The 16655-nt window shown below is 35.6% G+C and overlaps 1 protein-coding gene across 5 annotated transcripts in view; it reads right to left on the bottom strand.

Annotated features, from left to right (window-relative positions):
- The window catches only part of SNX7 (sorting nexin 7), a 224784-nt gene that overhangs the window by 39183 nt on the left and 168946 nt on the right, over positions 1 to 16655 (bottom strand). For 2 of the 5 annotated variants that reach the window (XM_040471067.1, XM_040471066.1), the window contains one exon: positions 8424 to 8723. The exons of 1 other annotated variant lie outside the window; for it this stretch is intronic. In XM_040471067.1, the coding sequence (XP_040327001.1) occupies positions 8637 to 8723 (87 nt within the window). In that variant the 3' untranslated portion in view covers positions 8424 to 8636. 2 more of the 5 variants (XM_040471063.1, XM_040471064.1) reach the window with 2 other exon arrangements.

Below are 16655 nucleotides of genomic sequence, written 5' to 3'. Positions count from 1 at the left end.
TTAAAATTATCAATACCTCATAAAAGAGGCAAATTTATGACTTTAACAAAAACCCAATTTCTTTTTTTTTTTTTTAATTTTTTTTTTCAACGTTTATTTATTTTTGGGACAGAGAGAGACAGAGTATGAACGGGGGAGGAGCAGAGAGAGAGGGAGACACAGAATCGGAAACAGGCTCCAGGCTCTGAGCCATCAGCCCAAAGCCTGATGCGGGGCTCAAACTCACGGACCGCGAGATCGTGACCTGGCTGAAGTCGGACGCTTAACCGACTGCGCCACCCAGGCGCCCCAACAAAGACCCAATTTCTAAACAACTCATAAATTGAATTAAGTTTGGCTATGTGAAAACTATAGTACATTGTTCTTAATTTTCTGATTTTAATATGAACCAAAGAAAACTTTGCCAGAATGAAATGAGTCAGAAAATTGTGGCCTGGAGACTTCTGAGAGAGAACCTGCAAGGACGTAAAAGGGGAATCTTCCAGGCATGATGTGACAAAGATCTGATTTTCTGTTAGTGAGAGTATGGAAGGGGTGGTGAAATTGTTACCCTAAAAATAAAAATGCCAGTATTTTACCAGCAAAAAACAGACAAACAAAAAAGGATTTATTCAGGAATAGCAGAGAATTACAATCTAGGACAAGGAAGCTATAGCAAAACCATAGGAAAGTCTGGAGAATAAAGGAGAGGAATACTATTTTATAGAGGAAAAGGGAGAAGTTGGAAAGGCTGTTATAAAAAAAAAGGGGGGGGGCACTGAAGTAAACTGGGAATTGAAAGGATAGTGGCTTTTCATTGGCTGAGTTGTAACAATCTCTCATTGGCTGGGCTGTTGCCAGGTAGAGAAGAAAAACCTCTCTTCCTCTGGCTGGAACAGTACAGTAGTAGCTAAAGCACAACGTATTTGCAAGGTAAGTCACTTCTTGTTGGGTCTGCAATTGATGACAGGTTGTAGGACATGAAAGCTACCCCTTCTGGCCTCCAGATTTCATCTTAAATGAGGTTTCCTTTTATTAATTTTTATAAAATTCAGAGGACAACCGAGAGTCCCTATGCTCCTCTGAACTTTGCTTTTCTCATATGAGAAAGGTTGACTGAGATATTATTAAGATCTCATCAAATGTCATGATTCTAGATGAAGAAACTAAGTACATCTGTGAGATGACAAAAATGAAACAACTTGTCAAAAACTTATGCTTAGGGACCTAATGAATGATGGTGCTATGGACAAGAAATTTTGAAGTCATACTATACCTACCAGGTGGCTCTAGTCATTATGCAGTAGTAAGAAATCCATAATTTGTTCCTTTTATTTTCAGAAAAGAAAGAAAATAGGGCTTAATCTTATTTTTAAAAAGCAAAACAAAATAGGGGTGCTTGGGTGGCTCAGTTGGTTAAGCATCTGACTTCAGCTCAGGTTATGATCTTGTGGTTTGTGATTTCAAGCCCTGAGGCGGGATCTGTGCTGACAGCTTGGAGCCCGGAGTCTGCTTCAGATTCTGTGTCTCCTTCTCTCTTCTGTCCCTCCACCACTCGTGCCTTGTCTCCCTCTCTTTCAAAAATAAATGAAAAAAATTTTTTTAAATGTTAAAAAAAGCAAAATAAAATAAAACAGCAAATTATGTCCTTTGCAAAGTATCTGTAGAGAATGAAATATATGGGCATGATACTACTGCTTTAGCTGTGAAAGTGCTTTTTAGGTCTTGTATGTTTGTGCAAGTTTCATTTGAGATATAACGAAAACATCAGTTGCTTTTCAAATGGACAATCATCCATTATCTGTCACAGGTTGCCAGAATAAAGTGGTAAACTGCTAAAGGGGGAGGGGAAGGGGGGGAGGGGAATATAACATGGTAGAGGAGTCCACGAACAGATTGATTCATTACAAGATCAATTATAAACGTAGTCACTTACATTTAAATTAAAGGTGCTTAACTACCTTTTTTTTTAGGTGCTAACCTGGTTTAAAGGATCTGGTTATCTCCATACAACAGATTCATTTCGTTATTCTTAAATTTCAAATCTATATGAAACAGTAAGAATACTGAATTGATCTTTAGTAACAGTCCCTCCATACTCCATTCATGTAAGATGATCGTGTATTTGAACATATTTGTAAAAGAAAGCATCATAGCTTTGTTACTCAATATATTCTTCACATCAGTGTACTTTGATGGAGTCTCAATGCTTTATTTCAACATATGAATATACTTTATACACTGGGCTCAATCAAACCTAATCTAAAGGTTGTAATTTCAATACAGATGAGTGCACTAATGACTCAATTTCACAATCTTGTGCTATTTCTTAGCCAATAAAATTATGATTAACCTCCTATGTAATTATATGTCCTGGACTAATGGTTTATTTACACTTGTAATCTCTAATTCATGTTCTTTGAAGAGCTATTTTTACTTCAGTCCTTTCTCGTTGAAAAAATTTAGGCATAAGAACAGAATATTGTTAATTATATAAATGTATACAACTTGAAAAATTTCAAGTGAATAAAATTGTATCTCCATTTTAAAATGAGAGTGTGGACAAAATGTTTTATCTTCCCCATATTCTTCTTTCTTCTGCATAAAGTAGCCCTTTTCTTTTGGCATGTGAACATCTAACATGGGGTCTGAGTGAAAGTTGCCATCTTCCTTTGGTCTTAACCCCCGCCTGCTATGATTTGTCTAACAGTGAGAACCTGACCGAGGCTGTGTTGGTAATAGTATTTCGGCTCCTAACCACAGACTGGCCTGGGGCAGGGCTGAGGTGGGATAGGGAGGCATTGGCTGTAACCCAAACCAAGCCTTCCCTAGGGACTTTCACCTAAATTAAAACTGGAAGGGAAGAGCTCTTTCTTTCCTAGTACATAGTTGGGAACTTGTGATCCAGGAGCTACTAGGAGACATTAATCCAGCCCAGGATTTCTCCTCAGCAGTCTTGACATTGGGGGTCAGATAACTTCTTGTTGTAGAGGCTGTCCTAGGATGTTTGGCAGGATCCCTGACTTTTACCAACTAGATGCCAGTAGGACCCTCCTCCCATAGTGTGGTATGAAAAAATACCTTCAGATATTATATTATTTATTATATATTATAGTATAGTATAGTATAGTATAGTATAGTATAGTATAGTATACCATACTGTGTTATTAGACTCTGCTAAATATCTCCCAGTTGAGAACCACAGAATGAACCTCCTATAAAGGTAGCAACAGGAGAAAAAAGAGGTCAACACTTTCAAGAGAAATAGGAAATACAGACAGAAAGAGAAATAAACCTGTTCAGAACCAATTATACCCAAATATACCCTTTTCCTTTTTGGTTATATTAGTGCATCAATTCCTTGTGATCTAAAGTAGTTTGATTTCTCAACTGAGATGATAAAAATCCTGAAACAGTAACAGGAAAAGACAAGTGGAGGAACAGAGCTAAAGCACAATAAAAAAATCAACCCATAATAGGGCTTAATCAAGGCATAGATTCAACTGTTGAGTTTTGAAAAAAGTACAATAACTTACAAACCTATTTAAAGCAAAGACAAGATAAAGAAATTGATTATGAAATAGATGGTCAACAACAGCATACATGGACTTATCTTTGTTTAAGAGCCTCTTATCTTCAAGGTAGTCTTCAAAAAAAAAAAATAAGAAAGAAAAGAAAACAAGCTCAGACTTGTATTTGTATCTTCTAGGGACTATAAACATGTCCAGTGATGATTTCCAATTTAAAGTGTGTCCATGTGTGTGTTTGTAGTTCTCTAAAAATGGAGCATATATGTTTCCTAGTCAATCAACTGCTGGTAATACAACAACAAAAGCACACACTGGACCACACAAGTAATATCCCCAAATCGGATCTTATACCTGTGCCCACTGACTCCAAAGCTCACATGAGTCATCCTCCATGATGATGAATTTCATCCAAGTACAGCCTCATTTCTCATGAACACAGGAAATAAGTTTCTTTCTCCCTAGGATTTCAAGTCAAAACTACAGAGAAATTCAGCATTGATGCTTCTGCTTTGAATAGCCAGTTCAGGTAAGAAAGACTTTTAATTTCCCTCTAGGAAACTGGAATGCAAGGGGGGAGCGGTGGAATCCTCAGAATAAAAAGTAGTAATACCTGGCTACAAGCAATATTACAAGATGGACTTAAACTATTTTCAAAACATACTAAGTCTATTACCAGGTCTATATAACAGCTACTGGCACATCGACTTAAAATCCTTCTTTGTCTTTTTTGAAAGGCTATATGGCTCAGAGAAAATTAACTGAAAACAGGGAATCTGTTTTGGGAAGCAGTTATTGAAAGAAGGCATGTGTTGAATGAAACGTACATGTAAACTTCAGGGTAGATCTTTCTTCCAAGTAAGAATCAAATGAGTCATTTTGTTGTTGTTAAGGAGTTTTTTTATGATGAGGTATGCAGGAGTCAGATTTCCATATTAATAACAACCACCACCATAGCACACATCACAACAATCAGTTCAAAAGCTGCACCAGGAGATCCACTTCTAGGACAACAACATAAGGAGTTCCAGGGACTCATTCCCCAGTGGTGAAAATTATGATGGTCCCTTCAGCAAATAGTGTTGGACAACTGGAGAGCCTCATGTAAAAGAATGAAACTGGGTCTTTCCATCACATCATATGCAAAAATTAACTCAACATGGATCAAAGACCTAAATCTAAAAGTTAAAACTCTTAGAAGAAAACATAGGGGTGAATCTAAATAACCTTAGATTTGAGAATGGATTGCTAAAAATGACATCAAAAGCATAAGCAACAAAGGAAAAAAAAACATAAACAATGAACTTCATCAAAATTAAAAACTTCTATGCATCAAAGTGCATTATCAAGAAGTGAAAAGAAGTATTTGCAAATCATAATCTGAGAAGGAATTTTTTTAAATATGAAATTTATTGTCAAATTGGTTTCCATACAACAGCCAGTGCTCATCCCAACAGATGCCCTCCTCAATACCCATCGCCTCCCCCCTCCCCTGCCTCCCACCCCCCATCAACCCTCAGTTTGTTTTCAGTTTTTAAGAGTCTCTTATGTTTTGGCTCCCTCCCTCTCTAACCTTTTTTTTTTTTCAGAAGGAATTTTTATCTAGAATATATAAATAATTCCTACAACTCAACCATAAAAAGACAACCTCACTTTAAAAATTGGCAACAGATCTGAAAAGACATTTGTCCAAAGAATATATACAAATGGCCAAGAAGCACATGAAAAGATGCAACAGGAAAAAATCAAAAGTATGAGATACCACTTCACCCAGTAGGGTGGGTATAATACAACAAAAACAAACAAACAAATCAGAAAATAACAAACAGTCATGAGGATGTGCAGAAATCAGAATCCTCATACACTGCTGGTTGAAATGTAAAACAGTGTAGCCACTTTGGAAAACAATCTGGCAACTCCTGATATGGTTAAATACAGCTGTGATATGACCTAGCAATTCCACTCCTATGTATAGGCCCAAGAGAAATGAAAATATATGTTCTCACAAAATGAATAAACCATTTTTATAGCATCACAATTCATAATAGATAAAATTGAAAATAACCTAAATGTCTTTCAACGAAAGAATAAACAAATATAATGGATAAGCAAAATGTATGGTATATCCATAAAATGGAATATTTCTTGCCGCTTTTTAAAAAAGAATAAAGTACTGAGAAATGCTACAATACTTGTAGAACACATGTTAAATGAAAGAAGCCAGTCAAAAAAGATCACATATTATAGGATTCCATTGATTCATAATGGGAACAGGCATACTAGTGGTTCCTGAGGCCTGGGGATATGGGAGGTGGTGAAGGTTAGAAAGTGATGATAGCCAAAAGGTATGGGGTTTCTTTTTGAGGTGATGAAAAACTAGAAGCAATATAACGGTAATACAGTTTAAATAACTGTAAACAAGAAAATGTCTGCATAAATGACTACATATTCATAACATGATATGTTGTAGGGCCATTTGTGCAATGTTTTAGAGTTATTCTTGACTTTCAACATTTCCACAAGATACTGTAGAATGACCAAATGAGACGCAAAGTAGCATGTATAATAGGACCTCATTTTTATAAAAAACAAATTTTAAAACTATGTGTGGGAGTGTTTGTGTGTGTAAGTCTTTACCGAATACTATGAGCATAGAAAAATGGAAGGAAGGATATATACTAGTTAACAGGACTTACCTGTGGGTATGCATGGTGTGTCTGGGGGACGGCCGTTGTGTGGATAGAAAAGAAAAGCGGGAGGAAAGACATGCAAAACGAAAGAGGAAAAAGAAAGGCACTAAAAATAAAGCATTTTTAATGTGATTCTCACTTAAATAATTAATGACCTTATTGGCTACCAATTATCTGGCAGGTGTTCTTTCTCTCCCCAGTTTTACTGAGATACAATTGACATCTAATATTTATGAGTTTAAGGTGTATAACATAATGATTTGGTATATGTATTTACTGCAAAATGATTACCACAATAAGATTAGTTAACATCTATCACACAAACACAATTACAACTTTTTTTCCTTTGTGATGAGAACTTTCAAGATCTATTCTCTTAGTAATTTACCAAAACACAATACAGTATTGTTCACATATAGTTATCATGTTGTACATTGTATCCCCAGGACTTATTTTATAACTAGAAGTTTGTACCTTTCAGCCACCTCCACCTAATTCCCCCACCCTACTTACCTCTGGTAGGTGTTCTGAGCTTACTGTATCATTTTAACAACCTGTGAGTTACAGATTATTGTTTCCATTATCTCTAGATGGCAAAAACCTGGTTTGGAGTAGTAAAATAGCTTGCAAAACAATATGGTTGGGGCCATGCTGGTAAACAGGAAGGGTTCTCACCCGAAGTCAGACCTCAAGGCTAGTAATGCCACAAACACACTAAGATCGTATGAAAAGGTTCACTACTTACAGAATGAGGCTTTCTGGGGAGAGCAGGGCAGGCCTCTCGGGCGGCTCTGAAAATGGTTTGAGACAGCTAGAGAAGGAGAATGGCTTGGGGTTCTTGGGGTGGTTGAGGGTGTGGGTTCTTGCAGGGAGGAGGTATATGGCAGTGCCAAAGCAGGGAAACACTGGTGCTTTCTTAGCAGGCTGCCCAGATGTGGGAAGACAGGGAAAAGGGAAAGTTTGCTTAAAAGCTACCAGTGTTCAAACGTCAAAAAAATGGGAGCCAGATTCTTTATTACAAATGGTTTAATAATTATGCATGCCAGTATTTACAAAAAACGTTTAGCTTTATATCTGCATTTGTGTATCTCTTGTTTTGATTAAAATAATTTAAATGTCTAGGTTCTTTGTGTGACACAGATTTAAGTGCTAATATCCAAATGATACTAATTCCTCAAGGTTCGGTCTTGAAAAATATCTATTTCAAAAAATTAGCAAATATTAAATAACATGTTCAGTTTCTAAATATATCCATAAAATAAATACAAAATCATTTTGTATGGTCAATCTTACTAGATTACTAGATTGTATAGGATTACTAACTAATAACTCAAATAGTAATTTCAATCTACCTTGGTAACTTTTTTTTTTTTGGAGGTGCTTGTGTTTTATTTATTTTTTTTAATTTACATCCAAGTTAGTTAGCATAACTTGGTAACTTTTTTTAATTGTGGAAAACAATTACTTTACTCTTAATCAAACCAAAATGTGAACAATTATCATTAAAGTTTTATAACAATAATTTTTGTATATTTAGTTCAAGTTTCTAATGTCAGAGAGAATAGGATTTTAGAGAAAATCATGATGAATGCATAGTATGCTTGGTAACACAGGCTTAATTCTTTTTTTTTTTTTTAATTTATTTATTTGAGAGAGAAAAAGAGAGAGTGACAGAGAGAGAAAATGCATGAGCAGAAGAAGGGCAGAGAGAGGGAGAGAGAGAGAGAATTCCATCAGGTTCTACACTGCCAGCAAGGAGCCCAGTGTGGGGCTCAAACTCAGGAACTTTGAGTTCATGACCTGAGCAGAAAACAAGAGTCAAACACCAACTGAGCCAGCCAGGCGCCCCACATACATTGAATTCTTGTCAGAATCTACTTCAGAGGCTTGAGCGACTAGTACAAAAAGAACACACCATAGCCAGTCATTTTATCTTAAACTTTTTATTAAAACTGAGTCTTCATGATATATTTAAAAGGACATGTTCCACAAACAAATATTTGGACAAAAAATTTTCTATATGTAATTATTGGCACATACATTTAAAATAAAAACTAAGCTAAATATTTATATATATATATATTCATGTATATGTATTTGTGTGTGTGTGTATATATATATGTATATATATATGTGTGTGTGTATATATATGTATATATATATACATATACATATGTGTATATATATACATATATATGTGTGTGTGTATATATATATATATATATATATATATATATATATATACACATACACACACACACACACACACACACACAAGTATATCCAATTCATGTCAATGATCTGGAATACCTGAGTTTCAAGCTGTTGGTTTTCCAGATAGTGCTAAATGTTTTTCATCCACTTTATAAAGGACACAGTCCATCCAGAAAGAGTAACTTTGGTTAATAGATGCTGTCTCCCAAAGATAGCACAGAAGTCCTCAGTGGGATTCAGGTTTATCTTCAGAGGTTTCTTCCAAGTGGAGGTCAGTCTGTGATGCAAGGAAGGATTCCCATGTAGCAAGGCACTGAATAATGGAAATACACCACGAGGAAATCAGCAGTTGTTAACTTTCAGCGGTGAATGGATTAATAAATCCTTCTGTATCTGTTCCTAGAGCAATTTGCCCTGCTCCTTTCTCCCACCAGCATGCCAGAATCCTTGTCGTTTTCTACATACGTTAATTCCTAATGTGGGAAACTATTGTTAAATAAAAGGAAAACATAAAAGGTTTAAAGATGAGCATGGATTAGTTTGCTGAAATAATCCAGTATTACCCCACTGTCAGGAAAGAAAACTGCTCTAAATTATGGAGGAAAAGATGGATATTTGGATCTGAGGAGGTAGGCATTAAGCATCTAGACAGAGCAGTGGGATGCAAACGTGCCTCCATTAGATTTCAATCCCACTACAGCAAATGTGAGTTTGGGCAAGTTGATGAATCTTTACTATGGCTTCTCCAGCCATAAATTAGGTTAATAATAGTATTTACCACTAGGGCAACAGTGAAAATTAAATTTCCATAATCTTTATAAATCTCTGTACAGAATTCCCAGCCCAAAGTAAGTGTTCAAAAAAAATGAGCAATTATTATATTATGATGGTCTGTTGGGACTAGGTGGTGAAACTTGCTCACTAATGTGCCACAGGAAATGAAAAAGGATTAGAAGTGACGAAAGGTGGTGGGGACACACAAACAGGAATGTGGCCACCTTTGTGATGTTGTCTAGGACTGACCTGCCTACTAGCCTTGTCTCAGTTATCTGCATGATGTTTATCTACAGCATAATGTTAATAGTTTGCACATATTTAGGATTCTTCTAAAGCACACTTACTTTAACATATATTCAGCCTGAGATGAAATTAATTAGGAAAGAGATCATGTTTTTTTTTTCCAAATCTATATAGGATACACTGCTATTTACAAATACATATGTATGCATTTTTGATACAATACACTCCAAAGTTGGACTGATTAACACTGATTTACTTGCCTAAACTACTTTCACATCACTTCTTTATCCTCTAATCCCTTTGCAGCTTTACTGTGTGCACTTTTGACAACAAGTACTAAATGACAGACCGGTGGTTTCCCAAACACCATACAAACTCAAAATTTTAAAGCTTCCAAACTATAAACGTGCTGCATTCCAAAAAGCCTGTATGTATGGATTTATGTATGTATATACATATATGTGTGTGCATATAATATTTTTTCAAACTGAAGATTTAGAAAGTGGGAAGCATTTTGCCAAGTTAGGTTTTTATAAAGGTTATACGCAGTGATTTGATTCTGAGGCAGTCTCGAGAGCCTAGGAAATGAATACTATGGCTAGAAAATTGGGTATTTGCATGAGAACAATAGGAGATACTGTTGAAGACTTAATTGTCAAATGAAAAAAAAAAAAACTACTGAGTAAATTACTGGGTAATATACTCAGTATTTTGTGATATACTTATTTTGAAAGTTGGGCTTGGAATAATACAAATCTCCTAAGAATAATCAAGTCCATCAGGATTTTAAGGGACATTTTTGACTTAAAAACTTTAGAGAGCACTGGAAGCCAAGTTCCAGTATAAGCCAAGTATAAACCAAGTATAAATTTCCAAGTATAAGCCAAGAAGCATAATTTTAATCCCTGTGATGAATCAGTTCTGGAATCTGCCTTTATTCTTCAGTAAGTTACTAACTTTCTGATTTTCTACTTCCTTAGATGTAAAATTATGATACCTGTCTCATAGGGATGAAAAATAACAGAATGCGGGATAAGGAAGGGGAAGACAGGGAAAAAACAGAAGTCCAGGTTAGGACAGGGACCACCAAGAGTGGCCTCCTCTAACATGGTACAGGAAAAGAAGTCAGATGTCTTTATATCTAAATGTTTATCCTCATGAAAGGGCATTAAAGATAAGTATCTCACATTTGATACATGTTTCAACGTTTAGACTTTAAGGCCTTTATAATTGGGGGATTGACATAAAATATCCATTCACTCAACAAGTATTTTTGTGTTCTTACTATGTCAGGCACTGTGAAGGTTCTGGGGCATAATCCTGGACCTCATGGAACTTATGATTTAGTAAAAAAACACAAGTCAGCAAATATAATCAACTACAGGGTCTATGAAGTTACAGCATATGATGAAAATAAATAGTAGTGGGATCTAGATCAGACGAGGATGAGTTAACTAATGTTTCCTAGTAGGAGTGAGCCTATAAATTTCTGTGCATGTCTGTGGAAGGGCAATGTGAGGAATAATGTGTGGTGGTTAATAATAAAGTGGTTAAGAACTTGGGCTCAGAACTTCTGCTGCTGGCCAAGATAGTATGATAAGGACTAGATTTGCTCTTCTGCTAAAAGATGATTGATAGATAGATAGATCAGAAAAAAATAAAATGAAACAACAGTTTTCAAGACCCTGAACATCAGGCAACAAAGGACCGTGATCCCTGAGAGACAAGATAAAAACAATATGAGCTCTATGGTTATCCTCATGTTATAAGCAGAACTTTATCCCCCCAAATTCATTTGTTGAAGCACACTGTGAGGTACTTCAAAGTTCATGTGTTGAAGTACCACAGATGTAAAGTATTTGGAAAGAAGGCCTTTAAAGAGGTGACTCAGTTTAAAAGAGGGTAAGATGGACCCTAATCCAATCTGACTAGTATCCTTATAAGAGGAGATTGGTCATTCAAGGGGACTATAGGAATGACAACAGAGAGAAAAGATGACATGAAGACCAGGAAGAAGGCTGCCATCTGCAAAGTCAAGAAGAAAGGCCTCAGAAGAAACCAAGAAGCCAAGCTTGTCAACACCTTGATCTTGGACAACTAACCTCCAGAACTGTAAGAAAATCATTTTTTGTTGTTTATCCACTAAAGTCTGTGGTATTTTGTTATGGTAGCCCTAGCACACCAATACACCACTCACTGCCATAAGAGAATTCCCAGGCCATGGCAGAAGCAGGGTGAACTTAGATGTAGCCAGGCAGGCTCTCTGAGTTGAAGAGATGGAGCTAAGAGTCTATAGAAAAATAATGCAGGGCAAGTTTGTAGAGCAGAGTACCAGTGAAGAGAGAGCATTCTGGAGATCTGTGGAGGGTCTCCCTCTGGTATTCAGTGTGGTAATGATCAGTAAAAGCATGTGAGAAAACTACCTAAGGTCAGGAAAAGAAGTAACCAGTGAGGATTAGAGTGAGCAGCGTCCATGTTCTCATGGAATAGTAGAGAATCCCCCCAAAGAGATTGGAAAATCCAATCATTCATAAAATATTGGATAAAATACAAAGAAGGGTCTTGCCTCAAAACTGGGAAATAATTTTCCATCTATTACAATCTGGTCAAGAACCATCTAACAAATCTTGAAGTGAGACCCTAAAGGATCAAGGTGTGTCCAATAAACTTCACTAAGTGCTACAGGAATAAAAAAATATTCAGCAGACAACAAAATTCACCGTATCTGGTATCCAATTAAGATTACCAGGATGCAAAGAAGCATAAAAACACAACCCATAATGTGGAGAAAAAAATCAACCAATTGAAACTAACACACAATGGAATATTACTCGGCCATAAAAAAGAACAAAATCTTGTCATTTGCAGTGACATAGATGGAGCTAGAGAGTATTATGCTACATAAGTCAGTCAGAGAAAGACAAATAACATATGATTTCACTCCTATGTGGAATTTAAGAAACAAAACAAATGAACACAGTGGGGAAAAAAGGCAAATCATAGAACAGACCCTTAATTATACAGAACAAAATGATGGTTATCAGAGGGGAGGTGGGTGGGGGGCAATGGGTGAAATAGGTGATGGGGATTAAGGAGGGCAGTTGTTGTGATGAGCACGAAGTGTTGTATATAAGTGATGAATTACTAAATTATACGCCAGAAACCAATATTACACTGCATGTTAACTTACTGGAATTTAAATAAAAATCTGGAGAGAGAGAGAAAAAAAGGAGAAACTGACCCAGAATTGACAAAGATGTTAGCAGACAAGGACATTAAACTATAAAAGTGTCCTAGATGTTCAAAGAGTTAAGTAGAGGCAAGGAATATATGAAAAACAGATACAAATTGGACTTCCAGAGATAAAAATTACCATGTGGGCGATGAAAAATACAAGGAATGGAATTAATGACATATAAGAAAATGAGGAAGAAAAAGTCAACATGAAGGTACAGCAATGGAAAGTATCTAAAAGGAAACACAGAAAGAAAAAAAGAACAATGAAAAAAAAAAAGGAAAAGAGCGTCAGTGAGCTATGGGACACAGCTTGCAGTAGTATACTATACATGTCCTTAGCTGAAAGGCGGAGGGCCAAAAAACTTTTTGAAAACATAAAGGCCAGAATTTTTCCAGACTTAATTAAAAGAATCAGAAACCCACAAATCCAAGAAACTCAACAAACTCTAAACATCAGAAACATGAGGAAGAGAGCATCAAACTACTTTATAACCAAATTGTTCAAAATCAGTGATAAAGACAATCTTTAAAGACGACAGAAAAATCATAATGCTGCATACAAAAGAAGGAAAAATAGGGATGACGGTATTTCTCATCCAAAATACTTTAAGTGAGAAGACGACAGAGTAACATTTTTAGAGTGAAAGAAACAGCACTGTCAGGAGAGAATTCTTTCTATGCCCAGCAAAATTATCCTTCAAAAACAAGGGTGGAATAAAGATATTTTCTGACAAACAAAAGCTATAGAATTTACCACTAACAGACCACACTACAAGAAATGTTTTAAAAAAAGAAAAATTCCATCAGGCAAAAAGAAATAAAACCAGACAGAAATATGAATCCATTCAAAGGAATGAAAACCACAGAGCATGTCAATGATATGGAAACATATGTATTTCTCTCATTATTTAAATTTATTTAAGATATGATTGACTAATTAATAATAATAGTAACAAGATCTGGTGAGGCTTAGAATACATGTCCAAATAAAATATATGAGAAAAGAGCATAAGGGCCAGAAGAAAGAGAATGAAGAATATGATTGTTGGTTCTTAAATGATAGGTTAAGTGGCATAATATTATTTAAAGGCAGACTGACAAGATTAAGGTGGGGCACCTTGGTGGCTCAGTCGGTTGAGCGTCTGAATTCAGCCCAGGTCATGATCTCATGGTTCACGGGTTCGAGCCCTGTGTCAGGCTCTGTGCTGACAGCGTGGAACCTGGAGCCTGTTTCAGATTCTGTATCTCCCTCTCTCTCTGCCCCTCCCCTACTCACACTGTGTTCCTCTCTCTCTCAAAAATAAATAAACATTAAAAAAAAAAGATTAAGGTACATACCATAAACCTGAAAATAACCTCTAGAAAATAAAAGATATATCTAATATAACAACAAGAGATCTAAAGTGAAATCATACAAAATTGTCTATTATCCAAAAGAAGGCATAAAGAAGAAAATGGGAGCAAAGAACGGATGGAACAAATAAAAAACAAACTGCAAAATAATAAACTCAAACCTAACTGTATCAATAATCAATTTCCATGTCAATAATCTAAACACTCCAATAAGACACAAATTGCCCTTAGTAAATAAAAATTAAAAAAATAATGGCCAACAGGTACATGAAAAGATGCTCAACGTCGCTCTTCATCAGGGAAACACAAATCAAAACCACACTCAGATATCACCTCACACCAATCAGAGTGGCCAAAAGGAACAAATCAGGAGACTATAGATGTTGGAGAGGATGTGGAGAAACGGGAACCCTCTTGCACTGTTGGTGGGAATGCAAACTGGTGCAGCCGCTCTGGGAAACAGTGTGGAGGTTCCTCAAAAAATTAAAAATAGACCTACCCTATGACCCAGCAATAGCACTGCTAGGAATTTACCCAAGGGATACAGGAGTGCTGATGCATAGGGGCACTTGTACCCCAATGTTTATAGCAGCACTCTCAACAATAGACAAATTACGGAAAGAGCCTAAATGTCCATCAACTGATGAATGGATAAAGAAACTGTGGTTTATATACACAATGGAGTACTATGTGGCAGTGAGAAAGAATGAAATATGGCCCTTTGTAGCAACGTGGATGGAACTGGAGAGTGTGATGCTAAGTGAAATAAGCCATACAGAGAAAGACAGACAGATACCATATGTTTTCACTCTTATGTGGATCCTGAGAAACTTAACAGAAACCCATGGGGGAGGGGAAGGGAAAAACAACAACAAAAAAAGAGGTAAGAGTGGGAGAGAGCCAAAGCATAAGAGACTCTTAAAAACTGAGAACTGAGGGTTGATGAGGGGTGGGAGGGAGGGGAGGGTAGGTGATGGGTATTAAAGAGGGCATCTTTTGGGATGAGCACTGGGTGTTGTATGGAAACCAATTTGACAATAAATTTCATATATTAAACAAATAAATAATAAAATAAAAATAAATAATACATAAAAAATATTGCCCTAGAGGAGGCTATATTAGATAAAATAGATTTTAGAACAAATATTATTATGAGAGATAAAAGTTATTTCATACTGATAAAGGTATCAGTTTATCTTGGCATAACTTAAAATATATATAATGAGAGAGCTTTAAAATACATGAAATAAAAACTGATAGAAACACAAGAAGACAAATCCACAATTACCATTGATTTTGGTATACCTCTCTCACAAGAACTGAGAGAATTTATGGACAGAAAATCAGCAGTGATACAGAAAACTAAAACAACATGATCAATCAAGTGGACCTAACTAATATCTATAGAAAGGAAAATGCACATTCATTCATATGCACATACAACATTTACCAAAATAGGCCATATTTCAGGCTAGAAAAGAAGTCTCAATAAACTTAAAAAGAGTTAAGTCACATGAAGTTTATTCCCTGAACATAATGGAATTAGAAATCAGTAATAGAGAGATATCTGAAAAATCCCCAAATATTTGAAATCTAAGCAGGAAACTTATATATGTATTATTACCCTCTGTGTCAAAGAAAAACTCAGAAGTAAATTTAGGTATTCTGAACTGAGTGAAAATAAAAACATAACATGTGAAAAGTTCTGGGTCACTAAGGCAGTACATAGAAATTTGTAACACTAAAAGTCTATCAGAAAAGAAGAAAGGTTCATGATGAGCACTGGGTGATGCATGGACATGACACTATTTTGTACACCTGAAATTAATATAATACCATAAATTAACTAACTGGAATTAAAATAAAAACTTAGAAAGGAAAGAAGAGGAGCTCCTGGTTGGCTCAGTCAGTACAGCATGTGACTTTTGATCTCTGGTCACGAGTTTAAGCCCTACGTTGTATGTAGAGATTATAAATAAATAAACCAAAAAAAGAAAAAAAAAACCAAGGTCTTAAATTATTTCAGTTCCTACCCTAAAAACTAATAGATGGATAGATAAAACAAATTAAACCCAAACTAGGGAGAACTAGAAAGAAAAAGAGAAAGAAAGAAAGAAAGAAAGAAAGAAAGAAAGAAAGAAAGAAAGAAACTAAAAAGAACAGAGTGTGAATCAGTGAAAAAGAAAAGAGAAAAAATATTTAAAAAATCTATGAGACCAAATGTTAGCTCTTTAAGATGATTAATAAAACTGATAATCATTAACCCGACCGACCTAAAAGAAGAGAGATGACATAAATTATTATCTCTTAGGAATGAGAAAAGTGACATCACTCCAGATTCTACTGAAGGAAATAAAGGAATATTATGGAAAACTTTACACCTATACACCGAGAGCTTGAAAGAAATGGACCAATTCCCTGAAAGACACAAACTACACAAACTTACCCTACAAGAAATAGATACTCTAATGAATTTGAATCTGTTGTTAAATATCTTCCCACAAAGAAAACGAGGCCTAAATGCCATCACTGGCAAATTCAATCAAATAATTAAGAAAGAAATCATTTTAATTGTATACAAACTCTACTGGAAAATTGAAGACACAGTAATGCTTTTCGATTTACAAAAACAAAA

The sequence above is a fragment of the Herpailurus yagouaroundi genome, unplaced genomic scaffold, assembly GCF_014898765.1.
Source record: "Herpailurus yagouaroundi ecotype Mexico unplaced genomic scaffold, PumYag 77, whole genome shotgun sequence".
NCBI classification, from domain to species: domain Eukaryota; kingdom Metazoa; phylum Chordata; class Mammalia; order Carnivora; family Felidae; genus Herpailurus; species Herpailurus yagouaroundi.
Note: the sequence above shows the minus strand (reverse complement) of the source record. Positions and strands in the feature narration are given on the sequence as shown.